At 37.7% G+C, this 24,476-nt stretch overlaps 2 protein-coding genes across 3 annotated transcripts in view; one reads left to right on the forward strand and one right to left on the reverse strand.

Moving 5' to 3' along the window:
• The window catches only part of HEPACAM2 (HEPACAM family member 2), a 40,771-nt gene extending 30,626 nt beyond the window's left edge, over window positions 1–10,145 (reverse strand). The window contains exons 1-2 of one of the 2 annotated variants that reach the window (XM_012647543.1): window positions 9,987–10,145; window positions 2,045–2,395 (exon numbers count right to left, since the gene is read on the reverse strand). In XM_012647543.1, the coding sequence (XP_012502997.1) occupies window positions 2,045–2,395; window positions 9,987–10,065 (430 nt within the window). In that variant the 5' untranslated portion in view covers window positions 10,066–10,145. Of the gene's footprint in view, window positions 1–2,044; window positions 2,484–9,986 lie in introns of those variants that run through there. The other variant, XM_012647549.1, reaches the window with a different exon arrangement.
• Window positions 10,146–14,658: 4,513 nt separating this feature from the next.
• Window positions 14,659–24,476, forward strand: part of CCDC132 (coiled-coil domain containing 132) — a 139,247-nt gene continuing 129,429 nt past the window's right edge. The window contains exons 1-2 of the mRNA XM_012647392.1: window positions 14,659–14,763; window positions 22,033–22,101. Coding sequence (XP_012502846.1) covers window positions 14,731–14,763; window positions 22,033–22,101 — 102 coding nt within the window. The 5' untranslated portion in view covers window positions 14,659–14,730. The remainder of the gene's footprint in view (window positions 14,764–22,032; window positions 22,102–24,476) is intronic.

The raw sequence follows: 24,476 nt of genomic DNA on the forward strand, positions 1-24,476 counted from the left end.
GGCGGATAGATCGTTTGAGCTCAGGAGTTCGAGACCAGCCTGAGCAAGAGCAAGACCCCGTCTCTATTAAAAATAGAAAGAAATTAATCAGACAACTAAAAATATATAGAAAAAAAATTAGCCGGGCATGGTGGAGCATGCCTGTAGTCCCAGCTACTTGGGAGGCTGAGGCAGAAGGATCGCTTGAGCCCAGGAGTTTGAGGTTGCTGTGAGCTAGGCTGACGCCACGGCACTCTAGCCAGGGCAACAGAGTGAGACTCTGTCTCAAAAAAAAAAAAATAGGTAATATGTCAGCAGGCTTGTATGAGGAGAACCAATTAGAATAGTCCTTGGTATTGTGATCATAGATTTGCCTAAAACAATGTAATTCAGGTGTGGAAGTTTCCCTTCCAAGAAGAATTTTAGCTCAGGCCCTAAAATTTAGGCTTTACTAAATTTTTGGTTGTATTTCCCTAAACGATGCAACTTTACTACTAATTAACAAGTAAGGATGTTCTATATTGAAAGTTTTGGGGGGAGACAGGATGCCACACACGAGAATGCCCTTTAGAGATCTCTTCTCCTTCCCTAAAGTTGCTCTCCAGGCATCGGCTTCCACCCCCTGTGTCCATGCTTCCCTGCAGCCTGCTCCATCTCCTCTGTGGCCACTTGTTTACTCCCAAGATAGCGGTCAGCAAAGGTTTTAGGCACTGAGGACAAAGCCAAAAATACAGACAAAGTCCTGTTCCCATGGACCTCATATTCTAGTTGGGGAAGAGAAACAATAAACAAAAATATATAGTATGTCTAGGTGGTAATAAGTCCTATGAAAAAAAGAAAAGCAGAACTGGAGGTAGAGAGTGTGTTTGGGGGAGTGAGGTTATATTTTATACAGGGTGGTCAGGAAAGGCTTCACTATTAAGTAATATTTGGTCTGAGACTTACAGGACATAAGGGAGGGGCACTTTCTGGTACCTAGGAGAAAACTCATTTAGGGAGAGTGAACAGCAAGTACAAAGGCCCCGAGGTGTGAGTGTGTTTGGTCTGTTCTAGGATGAACAAGGAGACCAGAGTGGCCAGAAAAGAGGTCGTGAGGGGGATGCAGGTAGGAAATGGGGCCAGATAGGTGTTGGGTATGTGGGGCCTTGCAGGCCATTGTTAGTACTTTGATTTTTTTTCTGAGTGAGATAGAAGCTATGGGAGGATTTTAAGCTGCAGGAGGTAGGAGTAGATGCAGGGAGACCAGGTGGCAGGCTGTTAGGATAGTCCAGGCCACAGCTGATGGTGGTGTTGAGTGGAGCAATAGTAGTGAGAAGTGGTTGGATTTTGTCTATATTAATATTTTGAAGGTGAAGCCGACAGGGCTTTCTTGTGGACTGGATGTGGGATGTGAGAAAAAGAGGGGGCCAATGGTGACTGCAAGGTTTTGGCTCAGACAGTTGACAGAATGGTTTTTGTATTTGCTAAAATGGGGAATATTGTCAAATAAACAGGTCTACAGAGAAAACACAGAGGCTGGGCTTTGAATATAGTACATTTAAGGTATGCCACTTACATATCTCTATAAGGAAAATAAATGTCTGCAAGTTAGCTGAGCCTATTCCCCCTTGGAGGACATTTCCAGGCACTTCTATTATCCTTTTGTATGGTCCTTGAGTAAGTCTCATCCTCTCCCAAACAGTGTATCAGAGTAAAAATCTCCGTGGGACAAAAATAGGGCTCTTCCAGAGTGTATTCTACTACTGAATAAATAAGATTTTCTCCATCTCATTATATCAGCAACTTCATATTTGATAGGTCCCAGGCAAATAGATAATAAGTTATTGCTCAATTACCTTTTGCTGGGCACTGGGCATATCCTTTACATGCGTGTCCACTTACTTAATCCTCAGAAAGCTTCATGAAGTAGATAATGTCATTAGTGCCATGAGAGTGAGGCTTTGAAAATTAATTAATTTGACCAGAGTTGCAGAGCCAGGACCTAAAACCCAGGTCATTTAGTTTCTTGAGCCTTTGCTAACTACCACGCTAGCCTGCTGCCCATGTATGCTCTTAGTGGACTCACCATCAACAGTGACTTGTATCTTCTGACTAGCGGATAGCGTTCCATTTCCCTGAATGTTGACCTTCACGATGTAATTGCCTTCATCAGTGAACTGCAGTGGGTTGATGAGTAGAGATGCATTGGGTGGCATCATGGTGAACTTGTGTTGGTATTCCAAGTCAGGAACCACAGACTTATTCACAGAGCCTAGCAGGTATTTGGGCATCGTATGGGGCCTCTCAAACAGCCATATGATCTGGATGTCTGAGGCTGGGGTGTGGAAGCCATAGTGCACGGGGAGGTAGAGGGCCTGACCCCTGATGCCGTGGATGGTGTGTGAGGGCACCGTCACCTTCAGCCCTGAACAAGCACCTGCTGCAAAGGAAAGGAAAGCTGTCAATACCGTGAGCCACATTTCACAGTCCAAAGGGGCAACCGCAGACTGAACTTGATCAGATGATAATCCTTTTCAAAGGAGAGTGGCTTCCAGGTAATGACCATTCTAGTACGGTTACATATAGAAGTAAATATTTGTCTCTGAAACCTTTGACGTTTAAAAAACTCCACCCAAAGACTGCTGATTGCATGGCTTCTCTAAAGGCAAGATGAAAAGGAAAAGCAGAAGTTATTACCTATGACCGTTAAAGAATAAAGGGAAAAGGAGAACTGGGAAAGATTATTAGTGCTAAAGTCCAAAGAAACCATTAAAAACATTTGAAATTATGACTATATTAATGTCCGTGTCATATCATATCCTAATCAAACCATGTTTATATACTTTATATAACTGAAGGGTTACTTCCTCCCAAGTATTTCCCTTAAGCCTTCTGAAATGACTTAATATTCCATTTTTGGAAGTTTCCTTTTTAGCCAAAGCCTTGCCAAATGCAAATGTCCTAAGGACAGTGGCATTAAACCATTATCCGCTATGCTCAGTCATTCCTGCTCAGACCAGGCACGGGGTTGGTGTATTTGAGGATCAGCAAAAGGCAGGTATGGATGGAACAGAGCAGAGAAGAGGGAGCATTGTAGAATATGAAGTTGGTGAGGTGGCCCCGGCAGAATGGACAGGACCTTAGCACCATGAGAAAGACTTTGGCAATTTTCTCTAAGATGGGGATGCAACTGGAGTTTCGTGAGCAGAGAAGGGATATGACTTTTCTTATGTTTTATTGGCCTCACTCTAGCTGCTGTGAGGACAGATGGCAACAGGGGCAAGAGCAGAAGCAGGGAGAACACTTAGGAGGTGTCTGCAATAAAACAGGGAAGAGACGACTATGCTGGAGACTAGGGTGGTAGTAAAAGATATTGTGGGAGGCCGGTACGGTGGCTCACGTCTGTAATCTCAGCTCTTTGGGAGGCTGAGGCGGGAGGATCACTTGAGCCCCAGAGTTCAAAGCTGCAGTGAGCTATGATTGAGCCACTGTACTGCAGCCTGGGTGACACAGTGAGATCCTGCCCCATCCCTCCACCAAACAAACAGCAACAAATATATACATACACACACACACACACATACATACATGTATATATATACACACACAGGGTAAAGTCTGGTGGTGCTAACAGGATGTGCTAACATTTTGCAAGTGGGATATAAAAAACAAAGAGGAGTCAAGAATGGATTTACAACTCCACCATGGGAAAAACTGTTGGGAGAGCAGGTGCTTTAGGGGATGATCAGGAGTCCGATGCAGGCACGTTCATTTTAAGATGCCCCTTAGACATTCAAGAGGCAATATCAAAAAGATATTCTGGACATAAAAGCCTGATTAAAGTGAGTTTAAGAGAGAATAAGTGGGTCTGGAGGCCTGGGCAGTGCCTGAGCTGTTTGGGTCCGTGCACTCAATGCTATGTCTTCGGGTTTCTTCCTAGTTCCTGGCACCTGGAAATTTCCCCATTTTGCCTTAAGCCATGATATGTTGCTTTGTTTTATTTAGAGACTATGTACTTGCAGTGGGAAGAGAGTCCCCCTTAGCTTAGGCTACCATGTTGCGGAAACTGTAATTAAAAGCTCTTTGCTTTAAAATTCTCATTTTAAAAGGGGGGAAATATGGTACCTCCATCATAGGAACATTTGAAGTAGCGGGGGAGAGAATGGGAAGAATTTAAATGTGGAGTATTTTTAACAGTGAGAGGAAAAAGAGAGAATGGAAAGGAAACTGAAGACAATGAGCATAGACAACACTTTTGAGGAGTTTTGCCGTGAAAGGGAGCAGAGAGATGGGGCAGGAGCTAGAGAGGGATCTAATGTGAAATCAAAAGGTTTATGCTACTGGGAACATTTCATTGAGAGGGAAATGCTGATGGTGCAGAATAGAGATGGGTGAAGGTGGAATAAAATCCTTGAGCAAGTGAGGAGATGGAAATTAGGTACAAATAGAGGGATTTTACAATTTCAATTTTCTTATATACAAAATGTGTATCCTCTTTGATGGCTTCCCCTTTTCATTGGTACTAGGGAGGAGGTCTTTAATGCTTCACCCAAGTCTTGTCATAAAAGGCCATCAGTACTAGGAAAGAAAAAGTAGAAAGGTCTGTTTGTCTTTTGTGATGATTTCTTTGGAGAAATTCAAGGACGTAGGCCTGCCTCTATGAGGAATCCAGTTCTACCAACAGTAAATCTCTCTCCTTCCTTCCCAGGGTGGAGGTGGAAGCAAAGGTTGCCATGGCTGTGGCAATTATTGGCTAGCTATTAGTAGAGAGTGAGACTCTGGGGTCAGCAGGGAAGTTAGAGCAAAGAACTCAGGAGAAGAAAGTCCAAAAGGAAGAGGAACTTAGAGGGAGAAGAGACTCCTAGACACTCAGCTGAAACTGACTGTGTGGACTGAAAAGTTGGTGACTACATGGGAAACATAAAGACGTGTCATATAGTCTTTTTGGCTTCTGTGTGTATTTGTGATTAACTTCTATTTTTTTTTTCTGATAATGGACTGTACTTGCACATTCGCTTTAGTGATTTGGTCCATAACAAAGAAATTACAAAGGTATGAGGATTTGTTTCTGTATTCTTTTCTGGCAAATGTAAGAATGTTAAATTTGGATTTTTTTTTTTTTTTCTAATTTGAGTGATTAGAAAAAGAGGGAACTGGGTGCTGGAAATTCTAAAGAGGAGATACAGTGGACTGCAGAAAAGGAGTAGCGTTTTTTGCAAGGAAATAGTAGGAGAAAGAAAGGAAGATGGGAGAGCAAATCTATGTCTTAAAACTTGTGATGTCTAAGATATGTGAAGCAGAGGCTGACCGAGGGGGTGAAGCTCTTAAAGTCATAAATTTAGAAAGACACTGAGCCTTGGATGGGGGATCGGCACAGGAAAAGATTCCTCTTAGGGTATGTGTTTTCTGCACAAAACAAAATGCATTTACATGCCTTTCATTGAAATTGGAGACAGGAAGCTCCTGACAAGTTCCTGGTAAGTAATAAATTAGCTTTTAGTACCTGTTATTACTAACTTAGGACTTTTTTTTTTTTTTTGAGACAGAGTCTCACTGTGTTGCCTGGGCTAGAGTGCCGTGGCGTCATCCTAGCTCACAGCAACCTCAAACTCCTGGGCTGAAGCAATCCTTCTGCCTCAGCCTCCCGAGTAGCTGGGACTACAGGCACGCGCCACCACGCCCGGCTAATTTTTTCTATGTATTTTTAGCTGTCCGATTAATTTCTTTCTATTTTTAGTAGAGACGGGGTCTTGCTCTTGCTCAGGCTGGTTTCGAACTCCTGAGCTCAAACAATCCGCCCGCCTGGGCCTCCCAGAGTGCTAGGATTACAGGCGTGAGCCACCACGCCCAGCCTAACTTAGGATATTTAAAATGTAACTTTCACTGTATTTATTATGTTGCTCTTTATTTTTTTCACTTGAGTGAACATGAAAATATTTATGAGGGTTTCATGCTTCACTCCTGATTTTGGATTCCCTTGTCCTATGTCTACCAGTTAATCTTAAATTTATCTCTTGCAAATTTCCCTGAAATACGGATTTTCAGGAACCTGGTCTCTAAACTTGCAGACAGATTACAGTATTTGATACTTTGATAAAGTTAAAGATCCACTACAATGTGAGATCTCAATAAAGAATGCACACTTGAGATAAAATGGTAAGTGTTCAGCGAGGTGATCTTAGAGAAGTCATTTTAATTCTCTGCCTCAGTTTTCTCATGTGTGAAAATGGAGTAATATTAGATGAAGTCTAAGGTCTTCCTTGACTCTCTCAGCTTTATGTTCTTGACATCCTGAGGTGCTTTTCTCAGGGTAGCAGCAACCTATGACACATTTCAGAGGCCCAAAGAATTTTGAGAGGACTCAAATTGCGAGAGGGCCTAAGGAATTTTGAAGTATTGAGTCTCAGTTTTTGGTCAATCTCTGGATATCCTTTAGTAAAGCGGCAATTCTGTGTCTGTTACAAAGGGGAATGGTGGAGTCGACATCATTGCCTTGGGAAAGCACTGGAAAAGGCAGCATGGTTGCTAACATAACATGAGGTAGTTGCCTCTGGCGGGGAGCAGTTTTGTCATTGACTTATTGATCCGTTTAAGACAGTTCACAGCTCAACCTAGAAACCACCGCTAGGCTAAGATGGCCTGAATACAATTCTAGCCAATCTGTCCTTGTCTTTTGGGAAACTCATTGCAAAAGTCCTTGTTTATTTTTTTTTTTTTTTAAAGAGAACAAACCCTTTTAATTTACTTTCTTTGTAGGTGAAAAAGACTGAGATTTATTTAATAATTTAATATTTAAGAATATTTAATATTCTGTAAATGATTGGGAGGTACCTCATCATTATGGAGTGACAATATCACTAGACTAGAAATGTTGTTGACTTTTGGATCTTGATTCAGATCGTTGAATCTTAAATATGAAAAGACTTGTTAGAGACTCTATGACCAAAGTTAGAGGAAGAAGGTTTTATTTAATAAAATATTAAAAACAATACAAATATTGCAGTCCAGAGCAAAATGAAACTATTTTACTAGAAAATAACATTTTATATGACCTTTATGATAATTGAAAACTAGTTTCTTGGGTTATTTTAGAGACTGAATCATTTAATAATGCCTTACATAATATATTACCAATAATATCTCTGAATATATTCAATGCTTTCATAGCAAATGAAAAATTTTTTTTTCAAATATATGTGCTTTTTCAAATGTGTGTTCAACAGTGAGAGATAGCACAGCTGTTACAATAGCTGTTTCTTTTGAGATTGCCTAACACCGTTTTTATCAGATAAATTATAGGTAGCAAGTTATAAGAATGTCAGCAAGGAATGAAATTTTCTTTATACAGTATCTTATCTCAGTCACCTCAAATCTTTTCATTTTGCAGGACAGACGTGAACCTATTGATATGATGCAATCTTTACTTGTAGTGAAATTTGGAGAATACAGAGATAACTGAATGCTGCTTCTGCATTTCAGAAACATATTCTTCTTGCCATTGTGTTTCCCACTACAGATGTGATGAATCCATGCTGTCAAACACAGTAGATTATTAATTTTAGAAAAATTAGCTTCATTTTGAGAAATATTCAAGTGCTCTTTTCTAGTTGTTTCAGAAAACCTAAAGGACTAACTCTTGCTTGGTGGGAAAAAAAATAAATAAATAAAAAAGAAAAAATAATAAAGGACTAAACTATTGATTTTAGAAGGTCATCCTCTGTATGAACAAATAAGCTTCAAGAAATAAATAATATAAAAATTGATGAAATTTTAATTTCCTTTTGATATTTCAAATATTTGGACTTAAATGAAAATTCAGTTTTATTGTTAGATTCACTAATACTTTGAGAATAAAAAAGAAAAACTCTTAGACTTTTTGCATGTAAAGCATTACACTAATCTCAAGAAACACTGATAATATCATTCATAATCTGACACACAAAATTACAGCAATGATCTTCCCTTTATAGATTCTCTTAAACTGCACAACAATAGCATTATAAAGGAGTATCCAGTGTTAAAGAACACTTGAAGTCTTGTAATAACTGGAAGAATCACAACCATGGAAAACTTAGACTTTTAAAAAATTTATAAATTGTACATTTCAAATATATGGGATACGTACATTAGGTTTAAATTTGAAAAACAATCCCATTTTCAATGAAAACTATAACAAAATATACAAGTGAAAGTAAGGCTTTAGGTAACCGAAGAAGTCTAAAACAAATCGCTTATATAGGTAAGTGAAATTTATCTATGTTCCAGCAACAAAGGACTCCCTAGACCAGTTTCATTGTATTGAATATAAACATCAGACTTCACAAAGTGACCTCTACTGTAGCTCAAAATAGTTGGCATTTACTTCCCCATTATCGTGCATGGTATTTGCAACCATAACACAACTATTGTTGACTGAAAATAAACTCTTGTATCTTTAGAGAAAACAGAAATTATGAAGTTGTATTTTGAATAGACTGTACAAATGGTACATTTTAGGCTTCAGAATTTTTAGTTTTTTTAAAAAGAAAAAACGAACAAAAAATCAATATTCCTAAAAGCAAAAAGATTTCCACATTACCTGTGGAACACACTACCAATGGAGTGTATAACACACTACCAATGGAGAAAAGTAAATCTGCAGAAGAAAGAAAATCTTAAAGTATAATAACTGATTTAATTATTTATAAACATGTAATTTCTCTAAAGCACATTTTAATTTTATGTTAGTTGAATTCCTCAACCGAATTGTCTCTGAGTTCTTAAAGCCAATTACAAAAACATCACTTATGAAATTACAATAGTCCTAAAGTTTTAAAATCAAAAATAAGTGGGGTACTGACACAGGATACTTTCAAAACTGAGGATAATGAACAAAGATGAAGAGACGGTTACAGTAATTGTTTAATTTTTCAAAAAATTTCTAAAAATAAAAATCCATTTTTTGTTTGAATTTGATAACATCAACACTGTAACAACTGAAGAGTCACAACTATGGGAAACTCAAAGACTTTTAGGAAATTTATAAACTGTACATTTGAAATACATGGGATATGTACATTAGGTTTAAATTTGAAAAACAATCCCATTTTCAATGAAAACTGTAACAAAATATACAAGTGAAAAGTAAAGCTCTAAGTAACTGAAGAAGTCTAAAACAAATTGCTTATATACCTAAGTTGTTCTTAAATTTTAAGGAATATAGCTTTTTTTAAAAAGAAATTCCTATCTGTTGAACACAAACAAAACAAGAAACTAAGCTGACTTTTAAAACCACTAAAGAGGAAGAATGGAAAAGAGAACATCTGGTGAAAATAATGTTGACAGATAAAAACAGTGGGAATGTTGCAGACAGACTTCTTTAAACTCTAACGATAAAGAGGAGAGTGAGGAAAAAAATATTAAGGTACAGCTAAAAAAATTTTACAGGACTACTAGCCACTGAACAAACAGAAAAGCTAAAGGCATTTTGGAGAAATAATCCTTTCTAACACATTTCTCCCTTTTGTGTACAAAATTTTGTTTTGTCAGTTTGGAACCTGACCTTTTTCCATATTTCATAAGATGAGATGGATAATTTAAAATGAAGCAGTCAACAGTTTGTAGCAACATCTTTAACTAAAAAGAAAACCATTTTCATAAACTGTTTTGAGTTTTCACTCTAAGCAGTCACAATTTCATGGTCTATTAGAATATTTGCCAAAATAAATGCATTAAAAACTATTGAACCTACACGTAAACTCTAAAAAAAAAGAAATTAGATTTTTAGAATGTCTTAACTTTCTTAATGAGTGTTATTGACAATAATTGTTATTCTAAGGAAACAATAGCAATCTATTTATTGAGGCTTATTTCTCCTAAAGGTTCCTGCTTCTTTGCTGGAACAGTGTGTTATTGTAAAAAGGTTCTGACTTGCTCTTCAATTATCTGAGTGAATCTACAGCCTAAAGCAAATATTTACCTTACACCCACAATTAAAAAAATCCCCCAAAACAACAAACAGCTAAAATATAATTCACGCAGAGCCTTACCTAAGAGAAGGAGGTATATTTTGCACTGAAAGACTGCAACCATGCTGCTGAAGGGCTCCATGAAAGCATCCTGTCCCATGCATACAGTGCCCTGTTCTCTGTGGTAACTTGGTACATGGATCAGCAGCTGCTGGTTTATTTGCTAGGGAAATTAGCAGTGAGGTAACAGACCCTATCCTGACTCTTGCTTCTGTGATTTGAATACAGAATGAATGTGTATACAAAGGACACAGGGAGTGGGAACACCTGTTATATGCTTTACAAGGATACAGGGTTATGACTTTCAAAACAGTTTCTTAGCAATTATCAGTAATTGTCTGTATATCTTATAAATTATTCTTAGTTATTAAAAATCACATGAAGGAAAACAAATTTTTGGATGACTTTATTGAAAAAAAGCATGCTTTGCTAAAAAGAATATTGTGAAATTTCCTTAAAAACAAAAGCTGGTTTTCTATCATGCAAAACTATGACATTATTTTGAAATAAAATGTTTTCTATGAAAATTAAAGCAGTTTCTGTATCTGCTAAAGTTATAAATCTTTATGAAGTCACTAACATGTAAAAATTATACCAATGAATCAAATGAATAAAAGTGTGTTTTTCTATTACAAATGACTGCTATGGTTTTTTTGAATCTTTGGATTCATCCTGTTTTTAAAAGCAAATCACAGGTGTGTTTCCAAGCAGGGCTGAAGCATGGACCAGGTATAATTATAATAAAAAGCATATGCCAACGATAATATCTGAGGCCACAGTTTCACAGCTGAAGCACAGAGGAAGAGAACCGATGATCCAGAGATCTTGCCTCTACCGTGGTGGTGTTTTTCAGCCTGGCCTCTCCATTGTCATGGCAGCAGGTAGTCTAAGCACTTCCGCTTAATTTATTAAGTTATAAGTTAACCCCCATTTGCAAGAATGTTCTGGTCCAAGGCTTCCACTATATAAAGTGGAAAGTTTATAACCAAATCTGCATCAAATCAAGTAAAATTCCTTGTATAAATCAGTTTTAACAGTAAAGGCCCACTGAAAAATTCAGTGATGAGAGGGGAAGGAAGAATATTCCTCAAGCATAACTAAAAGCCAAAAAGGGATGATAGTTATTTTGGAATCCAAGTTTGGAAATACTCTTTACATTAAGGCTCTCAACCTATCTAGAAGGGCTTCTATAGGCAAAGAAAGTAAGTGACCTTTGGGAAACTTGAGTCCTTTTCAGAGGTCAGTCACTTTAAGATCTCTCCATGCTTCAGAAAAATAGCAAGAGCTTCCTCCCTCCCTCTAGCTAATAACTACACAATTTTCTCTGTGCTCTAAATACTGTACATATATCTATTGCAGCACTTATCTCATGAATCTCAATTAATTTTATTGAATGTTTATTTTCCCTCTGAGCTCCAAGTACAGAGAACAGTCTTATTCATTCATGGATTTTTAGCATCTAGCTTAGTGCTTAACTAGTACTTTTGTTAAGTTGTTCTTCCAAAAACAAACTCCAAATGCTCCTTGGCTCATGGCTCCTGAATCTCAGTTGATGTTTAAGAAATTCAAATAAATTTTAATACTGGATTTCACAAAATACAATTTACAAAGTAAAATGGAAGTTCTACAGATATCACATAGGCTCCCCTAACACCTTTTAGATCAATATTAATCTCCAATTGCCTTTATTAAATAAGCTCTTCCCAGTGTTTTGCATCCCAGTGCTGGCTTATGATGAAGTCTGTGGGTCTTTGGCAAGTGAGAGAAACGACAATGTAGTGTGTTTTTCCTAATGTTAAAAGTACTAAATTTTAAGGAGCTTTTTGAGATATTTTTTTCCTATTTCTCTTCTTGTATTTAAAAATATCTCTTCTTTTATGACATAAGGTGATAGTAGATGCTACATAAATGAAGCAAATGTTAAAATTAATCTTATTTGTGATTATCTTTTTATCTCACAGCACATTAAAAAATGACAATACCTTTATGGCACATCTAGGGAAGCACTATGTGGCATAACCATGACAAAGCGTCCTCTAGTGGTAAGTTGTAGGTATAAACTCTTACCTGCTGGAGTAATTTCTGAATTCAAGATGTTTACATAGGAAGTCAAATAAGCAGTGTTCAAATTTAACTTCAACTGTTGTCAATTTTTACATGATTCTTAAAAATGCTTAAAGTGTTTATCACCGTAAGAAATTTCCCACTATCAATATTTCACATCACACCTGTAACACACTGAAAAGCTCTATTCTACCATGCTGTTCAGGAAAAAAGGGCCTGTAGCCTGTTTACTAATCTTAGTTATATTTGCAATTAAAATGAAAGGGATGATTAACCTAAAACAATCTATATCCATGGTAATTAAATTGCAAACAATGCAAGGATCCACTGGGATAGTGTGTGTACGTGTGCATGCACATGGGCACACTCTCCTGTGCAAGTGTGTATGTGTGTGTGTGCATGTGTGTGTGCGTGTGTTGGGGAGCAGGGCTTTCTTATTACCTCTCAAGTCACACTAGTTTACAGTCTAGTTTATTTAAATCCTAAGTAAGACTTGTCTTGCTTTATACAGCAAACATCTGCTATATGAATTTCAAACATTCACATTCTTTAATCACGAGTAGCATATAAGTATTTTGCAGTGGCAGAAACAATTGGGAAGGAGAGGTGGTAAAATGCTGAGGTCAACATAAAACTGTTGGGACTAAGAACAGGGGAAAAAGTTTTCTTATTGATGTAATTAGATCCCAGGAAAGAGTACAGTTTACAAGCTAGAGGAGCTACTACATATACCTATGTCTGTGCTAATGTTTACTCCTATATAGTAAAGTTTGCAATGCCACCTCCCAGAAGCCTAGATCTGTATTATATGGCTGCTCAATGATTATGGAGCAATGTTTTCCTTCTTGGGTGCCTCTCTAGGTCACTGCTTTAATTTTAGCAAGTGTTCTGTTTTTTGCTACTGCCTGCTCAAGAAATGTAGTTACATCATCCTGGAGGGGCTACATTTCCCCACTGGTTTACTATGTATAGGGTGATAGATATATTTTCCTAATCAAACCAGGATCTCAGCTCTTATTTAAGCTTGCAGAGGCCCTTCCTGTTTGGGCTATTAGAAAATACACCCTTATCCTACTTTACTGCTAGTGCTATTCGCCATGAATCAATTCAATTTACTTAACCCTTGATGTTCCAATCTGCAAAAATGGAGCTGGCACTTGTTTACCAAGCACTGCCAACCAGCAAGTCTTCCTCAAGATTTTTTGTCAGGCCTTGCAAACTTTCCACTAGTTGTACTACCACTCTAAATAGCGCTCAGGAAAATGTGAAAGTCGTAACTAAATAACCCTTATATATATATTTTTGAAACATGGAAACAACATGCTTCACCTTTTAAAACGTGTTCTTTAGGGCTCCAAGTTTTTTTTTTTTTTTTAGTTTAGGGAGCTAAAAATGTATCATGTAAGGTTCAGTTATTTCATATAGTGTCAAGGTATGTTGAATTAAAAAACACAGTTTGTTAGGCAGGGATCAAATCTATAGGTGGCAGATACAGGCCAGGAGGGAGCTTCCTAGGGGTGGAGAAGCCAGGGACCAGTCAGGGGAAGGGACTGCAGGAAAACAAAGAACACCTGACAATCACGCATATCAATCATCTGGCAACATCCCACACCTCCCGTGAGCCCTCGCTTGGAGCAGGCCAGTGGAGGGAGGCCACCTGGAAGTCCTTAACGTCTTTCTCCACTTTCTCCGTACCTGTTTCATCATCTTTAAAATGAGGATAATAGTAATAACCCCATAGGATGCTTGTGTGGATAAATGAGATCATACATGTAAAGCTATTAGCAGAGTTCCTGACATGTAGTAAGCTTTCAACAAATATTAGCTATTGTTAGATTTGTGGCCGCTTTTTTTCCTGGTAGTCTCATAATTGTCAAGTACTTTTTAAATTGAGCCCCAGAGACTCCCCTATTACATTTCCCAATTTAATTGAACTTTAAAGTGCTATGTGTACTCATTATTACTGCCTTATTTTCTGTCTTGACTTAGGTTATGCAAGTATTAAAATAAAAGGTGAGGGTCAAAATCCTTTGATTTTAGGGCTTTTGCAGGGGATGCTAAGACTGGGGAAGAACAGTTCTAATTCTGGGAGGCCGCCTGTTGGGCAACATGGACCGCACCTTTCCTCAGACCAAACCCAGCGCCACTTGAGGAGTCCCAACTTCTAAGGTCACCTCTCCGAGATTGCCCTTTCTTCCTTCTCTGCGCCGGTCTCACGCTCTCCCTCGCCGCCCCTCTAGACCAGGTGGGGTTTCCTCCATCACGCTCCTAGGTTGGGAGGCATCAGGTCAGTCTGGTTTATATATTTTCTCGTCAGTATTTGGTCCTTTGCTCAATGCCTGGTCACCCAGGACGTAGGTTTCTGCCTAGCAGAACAGAGCTACCTACTGCAAGCACCTGTGTGAAGACCGGCGATCGCCGTGGTCACACTGAGCAACAAACTTTGAGGGCTTAACTGAAGCGCCGCTGCTTTGCTTTCTGGGAAATGTAGTATCCGTACTGGCCGCTTGTTTTCATTGCAAGGGCCGGCGGCAGCCGGAAGACTACAGTTCCCAGCATGCACAGGGGGAGAAAAGATGACCCGGGTCGACTGCTCCACGTGACCACCCACTATGGCTTCCCTGTGTCTGGGCGAGCTGTCTGGTGGTTCGGTGTGATTTGTTAGCCTTTTGCGGCAGCATATCCCTCTCACGATTTCGACATGCAAAAAATAAAATCTCTCATGACCCGCCAGGTAAGTTGCAGCAGATAAAGCAAAGTTCTCCCTCGTTTAGGCTGGGAGAGGAGCCGAGATACTCTGTCCCCAGGTCGCGGAGGTTGGAGACCTAAGTTATAGGTAGTGGCAGGTGTTAGGGGGACTGGGAAACCGAGGCACACCCTGGAAAACTAACTTGAGCCTCCTGGATGGGAACCCTGCTCAAGCGGGTATCGGCCTCCTAAAAACATAGATCACTGAGGGAGTCAGAGGCTATCTTAGTCTCCTCTCCTCTTTTTGCCATTTTTCCGGGACAGCCCCAGCTGCCTTGGTCCCTACATCCAGGCTGTCTGTTGTCTGGGAGCAGGTGGCCTGGTACAGAGGTGTGGTTCGTGCAATAGAGATGACTTGCAAAGAGTGAAAGGAGTAGATGGTTTGAAGATAGAACTGGTAGATTTTGGGCAAGTCCCCAAACCTTGTAGCTTAAGTTTTCAGTTGTGAAAATAAGAATAATTATTTTTGTTCATTCTGCCTCACAGTTCTGAGAGTCATCAATAAGCTAAAATATGTGAAAACTCTTTGTGGAATGCTGGTTTTTAGAAATTATTCTTGTCATGTCAAAGTAATGATCTTTTACTCTTTGCCAGAATGATAATTCGTGAGTAAAAGCTTTGGCTGTTTCACAACCTGTCTCATAAATATTAGGGACTTCCTAATAATGCCTCAGCTTCCTTCAAGCAAGAAGCAGCAGAAATTTCCTTTTGTGTACTTATTGATCATGACGTGGTTTTAGATAACTTTATTGATTTCAACTCTAATGTTTCACTAGAATTGGCCATTCCTTATTTTAATATGAAAGAAACATAATTTATGTTAGAGTTTTAAGTTAACAGAACTTTAACAAATTTAGAGAATGTGGAGGATAATTGTTTGGCGAAAGGTTCATTTGTGAGTTTTTTCTTGTTGATTAAAAAAAATTCAAATAAATTTAAATCCCAAATTCTTATTTGAGAATTCAAAATTTGAGGGATATATGAACAGGTTACAAATTGTATATTTCTGTTGGACAATACACATATGATCTTTACATGATTATTTTACTTCCATCAGATTATATTGTAATAATAGAATTAAAATGTCCTGTGAATAATAAAAAGATTTAAGTAAGTGGGTATTAACATTTGATAATCCCTCACATTTGTTGAGTACTGGTGTTATGCTTCCTACTGCTTCTTACTTGAGAATGAGTTTGGGTCCTACTCCATCATGTGGTAGCTGTGTGACCTTGGACAAGTTACATAAGATTTAAAATAGGAACAATAAAGTGTACCTCATGGGGTTAGCCTGATGATAATGTTTATATGATATAATGAAGTTAAAGAGATTAAATAAAGACATTAATACAGTTCCTGAGCATTTTCAAGGACATGCTTAATCATAGAGCCATTGCATTGGCTACACTGATAGTGGGAAAGCAGGGGAACTGGAAGCAGGATGTTTCAGTAATTCAAGTAATAGATAGTTTCATGCTGACTTTGGTATCTGTTTGATTTTAAAACAATGTATACTTTTGTATATTATACCACTAACACCCCTAAACTGCCTTTGGAATGCTGAATTTGGACTTTTTGCATCAGCTAAATTGGGTGCTCTCATGTTTGTTACACAGTTCAGTGTAGTCAACATTGTCGTAGTAGTACAGCTTCTGTTGTTGATTTTTTTTTTTTACCTTAGTTTGTAAAACTGAGTAGGAGAGAAAAAAATATGAAATTCCAGATAACCGTTTCTGTCTCCTAAATGTAATGAAATTGTGCTGAAAATGGTAACCCTTAAGCCTCAATCAGTTGCTTATTGAATTTGAGCAGGTCAAATCTGTGTTTCAGTGGAATGGGAAAAAAAAAACCAAAACACTGAAGAACACATGTGAAAAGCTGGAACTATACTGTGTAAAAGATTACCCTAATTATATATGTTTAATATGTTTATGGATTGATTTCCACGTATTCGATTACTATTAATGCACAATTTGTGAATCTGTGAGGTGTGAAAATAGGGTGCTACCAAGAGGGTTATATTGGGGCTTTAATTAATACTATTTATTATTGGGTTAAATGTAATAGGATTACAAATAAATTATACACAAAGATGTTTCTTTTTTTTTTGAGGCTACAGAATACGATAATGATATATGTTGAGTTAATGTGGAGAGATATGAGATTAAAGTGTATGAAATTTAGATCTTTCAGCATTTCAGTCGTCCTCGGATCTTTGTTTGCAAAAGAGTGGGAGGGAGGGTGGAAGGGCTGTGTTAGCTCTCTTTACTTAGCTGAGATCTGTTGTTCATGTTTCTTCATTATGCTGGCCTCTGTTCTTTCAGTGCATTCAACAAATGTTTATTGAGCACTATGCTCCAGGCGCTATTCTAAGTTTGGGGGATGCAGCAGTGAACATAATAAACAAGTACTAAGCATGGCATGGTGATAAATGCTTTAGAGGAAAAGAGGATAGGGAGTCCTGGGAGTTGTTGGTAATTTGGGGGTCACTTATAATTTAGATAGGGCGGACATGGAAGGCCTCTCTGAGAAGGTAATAAAAAAGACCTGAAGGAGGTGAGGAAGTGAACCATGTGGATATCCGAGAAGGAACATTCCCAGTGGAATGAAAAGCAAATGCAGAAACCCTCAAGCAGCAGCATGTTTGAGGAACTGCAAGGGGCCAGTGTGGGTGCAGTGAAGTGAGTGAGGAGAAAAGTAGTAGGAGATGAGATCAGAGACCTGAGGGCAGGAAACTAGATCCTGTAGAACCTTATGGGTCATGGCAAGGCCATGGCTTTTATTTTGAGTGAAATGCTAAGTAGAGAAATGATATAATCTGACATAACACTTCAGAAAGACCATTCTGACTCATGTTTTAAGAATTGATTGAAAATGAGAAAAGAGCAAAAACAGGAAGAACAATAAGGAGGTTATTGCAGTAATGTAGGTGAGGTGAGAACGGGCACTAGAGGTGGAAGTGTTGAATATCTTATAAATCCATCAGGTTTCCTGATGGATTGGATTTGGGCTGTGAAGGAAAGAGAAGCATCAAGGATGACTCCAAATGGTTTGGCCCTAGCAAATTGGAAGAGTGGAATTGCCACTTACAGGGGTGGATAAATCTGGAGGGACAGATTGAGGGAAGGGAGACAGTTTTTAGACTTGTTAATTTAGGAGCCTCTTAGATATTTAAGTGGAGGGATAAAGTAGGCAGTTGGCCAGATTACTCTGAATTTATGGGGAGAAGTTCAGGCTGTAGGGAAAACTTTGGGAGTTACAAACATGTAGATTACATATAAGCTGGTTAACATCACCAATGAATGAGTGTAGATATACAGAGTCCAAGGTTGGAGCTTTTGAGAATTCAGTATTAAAAGGTCAGGGGGAAGAAGTGGATCCAGCAAAGCATAATGAGAAGCAGCAGCAAGTGAGATAAGAAGTTTTCAGCATCACAAATGGCACCTGGCATATAGCAGATGCTCAATAAATATTTGTTGAACCAATGTTGGATAAAGAGAACAATCAAGAAAAGTGGCTGGCTGGGCGCGGTGGCTCATGCCTATAATCCTAGCACTCTGGGAGGCCGAGGTGGGCGGATTGTTTGAGCTCAGGAATTCGAAACCAGCCTGAGCAAGAGCGAGACCCCGTCTCTACTAAATCGGCCAACTAAAAATATATAGAAAAAATTAGCCGGGCATGGTGGCACCTGCCTGTAGTCCCAGCTACTCGGGAGGCTGAGGCAGAAGGATTGCTTGAGCCCAGGAGTGTAAGGTTGCTGTGAGCTAGGCTGACGCCATGGCACTCACTCTAGCCCGGGCAAAAGAGTGAGACTCTGTCTCAAAAAAAAAAAAAAAAAGTGGCTCCTAGAAACCAAGAATTTAAAAGAGGAGTGTGTGATCAGCTGTGTTAAATGCTGCAGATTGGCCAAGTAAGGTGAGAATGATAATGAGCTTTTGGACTGGGAAGCTTGGAGGTCCTTGATGACCTGACATTGGCAGTTTTCATAAAGTGGTGGGGAAGAAAGCCTGATTAGGGTGGGTTCAAGAGAAAATAAGGGGAGAGAAATTAGGGACTGGATGTAAACTCTCTTGAGTTTTGCCAAAATCAGAAGGAAATACAAATCATCACAGGTGTTCCTTTTGATTGACAGGACTTAAGTTGCTGGTCTCATAAATGGAAAATGAGTATTCATGTAGACAAAATCATAGTAGCCTGAAGTGTTAATCTGATTTGTGCAAAGAAATAGAGTGCAGAGGCAGATGTTATTTATGCTGAATTTTGTATAAATTTAAACTGGGGAAATTGCGGGGAGGTAGCTAAGCTCCCAGCAAAAAACTGGATCCCTCTGGTAGAGTTGCAAGGGATAAGAAAATAATAGAGAAAAATGGAAAATAAAAGAAATAAAAGAATACACAGAGACAAAGATATAGTTTTATACGTTTATAAAGATTATAGGCAAAGCGGGATCTCAGGGGGCCTAGACCTTCTCCGTGGGTCTCAAAAAAGGCCCGAATGAGGTCTTACATGGTAACTTACAGGGAATAGTGAATAATTGCCAGGGGTAACAGATGTACATAACAGCAGATAGTTCCTCTCAGGTTAACAGATTTTCAAAAGGCTTCTACAGATTCTTTAATTCTATCTACGTGAGCAAACGGTTACAAAATCTTTCAAAGGTTAACTTCTAAGTTCTAAGGTAAGTTTATCACTTAACAGAGGGGTTAAACAGAGATATGTTGGCTCCATGTTTATTAGGTTATTGTGAATGGAGACAAGTAGTCTGGAGTGTTTAAATAAGAGCTTTTCTTTTAGCCATTCGGGAAGCTGTCTGTTCCGGGGGGGCACTCCATTGTCAGCTCTCAGCCTGTAGTTTTTAATAGATTCACTTTGCTTTACAAAGCAAATCCAAACCTTTAGGTCTGAGAAATGTGGTGCCTTGTAGAATACAGCCGCTACTGTCTTTCAGAGATGCCCTTCCGAGTGTAACAGCATTTGAAATGCAAACCAGCATGTTCACATATTCCTTCAGGGCAAAGCTCTGCAAAACTCCTAAGACAAATCCTGTCTACAAACACGTTTAATATTAATTCATGGAGCAAGAGGAAATTATCAAAATAAAAATCAAATACAAAAGAAAATCAAATAATGGTTAACAATTACAATGACTTCATGCTTTGAAACATGAAGATAAAATAAAAATGACTTCACATTTGTTAGTAGAAATTTATAAAATTGATAAAGGGTTAAAGATCTATATTCTTAAACTACATTTAGGGATCAGATGTTGTGCTTTGAGATGTTTATGTAATTCTTCATTTGTGTTTTGAAGAGAGAACAACATTTCTCTGTGATAATAAAAATGGTAAGAATAATGGTTAATACTTAAAGAATGCTTGTGATGTACCAGACACTATTTTTGGTTCCTCACAAACATTATCTTCTTTACTCCTTATAACAGCCTATGAGTTATTACCCTAATTAAAATATAATGCGTAGGAAGTGTAGTTAAGTTGTTCAAGACCACAGAGAGAAAGTCAGGGAACAAACCCAGGTGGTCTGCTCCAGAGCCTCTTCCTGGAAATCACTCCATTCCCCTGCCTCCTAACACATACAAGGGGTTTCCAATTTTTAACTTGTATTTTGTGCATTTGTCAGAAAGTTGCCATGTATTTATATTGAATTGTTGTGTGTGTGACTAATTTGGAGGTAAAAGCTTTTTCTAGATGTTTGGTATGTAACACTTTTACATTTCAATCATTAATTTCTCTACTGAGTAGCTCTGGGGAAATAAAAAATTAGACATGCTATATTCCTCCAAGGATTCTGTTTAGATTAAACAAATTTATACAAATGGACCCTGATTTATGATGGTTCAACTTACAATTTTTTGACCTTACAATGGATCTATTGGGGGGGTATTAAATGCATTTTCAACTTACAGTATTTTTGATTTATGATGTGTTTATTGGAACATAACCCCATTGTAAGTTGAGCATCTGTACTCTTAATGTTTGTTTGTTTAAAGGACATGGCAATTACACTTTTAAAAAGATATTTTAGGAGTGGTCATGATTTTCAGTCAAATTATGAAGCTTTAATGTGTGTATATGTATGTGTGCGTATGTATCATGTATATAGAAGTTTAGTTATATAACCCAACTTTGCCTTCTCCACCACTTTTGTTGCTGGGCCCTCATGACTATTGGTGAGAAATTGAGACAGGGAAGAACAAATGGCTCAAAACTAGTTACAAACTTTTTTTCCCCCTTATGCATTGAAAAGCATATTAAACCTTGTTAGATTTTTTTTTTTATTTCAGCATATCATGGGGGTACAGATGTTTAGGTTATGTATGTTGCCCTTGCCCCCCCCTCCCCTAAACCTTGTTAGATTTTTTCTTTTTCTAGCAAGCATTCTTGGAAATTTTATTTTGCAGTCAATTGCATGTTTCCATGGGGACAGTGTGCTACTTAGTTGGAGACTGGAGTCTGATAAATGACTTCTAGCTAATAATTTACTCATTTTTTGTTGTTTACTCTGTTCCTGGAACTTTGCTAGCCACTGGGCTGTAGAAGCTTAAGACTTGGACTTACTCTTTCCTTGGGACTTAAGATCTGGCAGAGGGAGATACAGATATTTAAAATTTAAGACTTTCAGAATCCCTTAGTTGATGTGAATATAAAAAATACATGATATCAAAGAGCTAAAGAAGAGGTAGAAGGCTGTGAGGCTTGAGATTTAAATCTTAATTTATGCAACATGAATTGGATACATTGATGAGAAATAATCAGGTAAAATGAAGGGATTACTTATGTATTAACTAAACAATAAGCATCATTTAAAAATCTTTGATTAGCTCAGTTGGGTAGTATATTGTATTTGTGAATCAAAATACTATTGCTTAGATCTCTTTCCCAGGTGAATTTGGTGATGATTAATACATAAGTACTTTTCTTTTATAGAATGCTTTTTGTCACGTAAGTTTCTTTTCTTTTGGTTGTTTTAAATCACGGTTAGACTAGACTATCACCATTAGTTGTCAAGGTGCCATATAATAGTTTTATTTTAAAATACCAAAAGTGCATCCTTACCTGATTTAATAATAGTGCTATATGTATTAAGTGATGATTGTATTTAGAATATATGTTCTGTCTATTTTGAAACAAGAAAATTTATATTTTTAAAATGGTCATTTCTGTTTCAGTAGGTGTGTGCTATACTTTTATAATTCTTCAGCATAATTAAAATTGTCCTTATCTTATTATTTTTTAAGGGTCTGAAAAGCCCTCCGGAGAGCCTTGGTGATCTTGGTGCCGTTGAGAGTCTCCGGGTCCCTGGAAAGGTATTGATCTACACGTGTGAGCGTGACTTTTCACTTAGGAAAATATTATTGCCTCTGGATAATAATCGATTCACAGAATCTTTTCTTCCCCACAGGCAGATTGCTGTATGTTAAGCTAGGTAAATTTTTATAATACAGTAGGTGTAGGGCTCCTTTTTGCTTTCATTACTCAATGGGATGCAGTATGATTCATTATAGTCAAGCAGAAAATGTAAAATTGATAAATTTAGAGTTTATTGTATCAAATTCTTAGCCTGAAGGCAGTTTATATATATGTGTGTATATATTTAACTTATTGATTTATCTGCTGTCATTTGGAGAAATAAAATGAAATAATTGATTACTAACTTTTTATACTCTAACACTCTGAGCCAAAAATCATGGTTAATTATATTTTTGTTGCAGCCAGCAGAGATTTTTGAATAATCAACTAAAACATACTGTTTATACTGAATTGTATAACTTATACTAAATTGTAGATATTTTAGATTTTAATCCCCTGATATTCATGTGAACTTCTCAGTTTACAGATTTAATATGGGTTATTTGGAAGCTAGCAGGCTTCCCCTCAGGAGAATTATGAACCATTGCCGTATACTTGCTGCTTCTCTGAGTGTTGCTGCTTGGAGCTGCCTATGTGAATGGGAGCTCCATCACAGATTAAGCTGGCACTTCTGAATGTCTGCTCTTGTAATTTTTAATTTGAGGATCATATTTGGAAGTACTGTTTGTTTTCCGTGTTTGGCATTTAAATACAGAGAATTTGCTTCTCTTGATCAGCAAACTAACACCACTCTCCTAACACCCCAGGGTCAGCTGCTTAGAAGGATGATTTCTCATCTCATTCAGGCACCTTACCCCCTAAAGTGAATTTTGTATTCACTGCATTGCCTTTTTATGGGTTAGACCCAAACCTAATGTCTAAATACAATAAAATTTTAACCAACCCTTTTGCATGAAGTAGTACAGACGAAAAAATGCCTTACAAAAAGGCATTTCCAATAGTTTTATACCATATTATTAAAGATTATTGACTGTGATAAAATCAGGAAATAAGATATAGTCATAAATTCTAGTTGACAAATAATTCTCTTTATTTCTTTGACTTAAGAAAAAAAATTACCGTGCATTATGAACATGCCTTGAGTTAGACTCCATTGTATATTTCAGAATCAATGTCAGATTGATGAGTTGCTTATTATTTTATTAATAAACCCTTTCTGTTGTCCTTAAACCAGGAGCCTGGGTGTTTTTCCAGTAGTGGTAGGTAATGAATTTATGATGATGTCATCACACAGTCATCTTATTAACTTTCCACCCTAGCCCCATCAGTCACAAGTGCTGTGTACTTCTAAGGTAGCTGGCCCTGCGTAGCGTGGCCAGTCTGGGATCACAAGGTCAGCAAATGTAAATGGTTCAGGTGAAGATTAATCCTGGGGCATTGGTCTGTTTGGCACATGTTAATAAGCTAAGTTATTTAAATTGTAAAACTTATAATAATAAAATAGGTATTAATGCTGTAAGCTTACATTTAACCTTACACTAAAAAAGGCTTAAAAGCTTCCTTCTTGTGCCTGTTTGTTCTCCCTGTGTTTTCCTTGCAACATCACAAATGCTGGAGGGTGAGCAGGGCTGCTGCCTCCTTCTCTCTGGGTGGTTTTGAGAACATAAGAGTTGCTGGGTCCAGAGAGTCGCAAAGCTTCAGTTAGTAGACTGAGTCTGTTATGGGTGAGGTTTGCAGAAATTCCCTACACAGCATACCTTGGGATAACTTTAATGCTGAGTATTTTTCACAACTTAGATGTTACTTTATACTTAGATCGTGCACATAAATTTTAAATTATTTTTATGCAATCGCTTTAAAATTAATGTTGCAGATAGTGCTTAATGACCTGAAATTTGATGTCATCAAAATGATCATTCAAATTTTTCAAATTATTAAAAGCATTTCAACAAAATGGAAAATATTAATCTGAAATGATTGTTTTAAAATAACATTTGCTTTTACTATAAAAGTAATATGTAAGTGAACAGAAAACATGGTAAACAGAAAAATGTACCTAAAAAAAGAAAAATCACAAAAATCACCAGCACAGTCAAGGTTAACATGGCCTTCTGGTCTTTTCTCTGTGCATGTTCAACAAATGTATTGAACATCTGTGCTAGATACTCTGTAGGGACTGGCAATACAGCAGCGAAAAGACAAAAGGTCTTTCCAAAAGCCACGACTTTCCTGTTGTCAGGGAGCTTACTTACATTCAAGTAGGGGGAAGGCAGACAGTAAACAAAGAGATTGAAATTATAACAAATACTATGAAGGAAACAGGATAATGAGATAAAGTCTGTGAAGCTCAGGTTTATTTTACATGAAGTAG

This window comes from Propithecus coquereli, unplaced genomic scaffold (assembly GCF_000956105.1).
Source record: "Propithecus coquereli isolate 6110/MARCELLA unplaced genomic scaffold, Pcoq_1.0 Scaffold108, whole genome shotgun sequence".
In the NCBI taxonomy this organism is placed as follows: domain Eukaryota; kingdom Metazoa; phylum Chordata; class Mammalia; order Primates; family Indriidae; genus Propithecus; species Propithecus coquereli.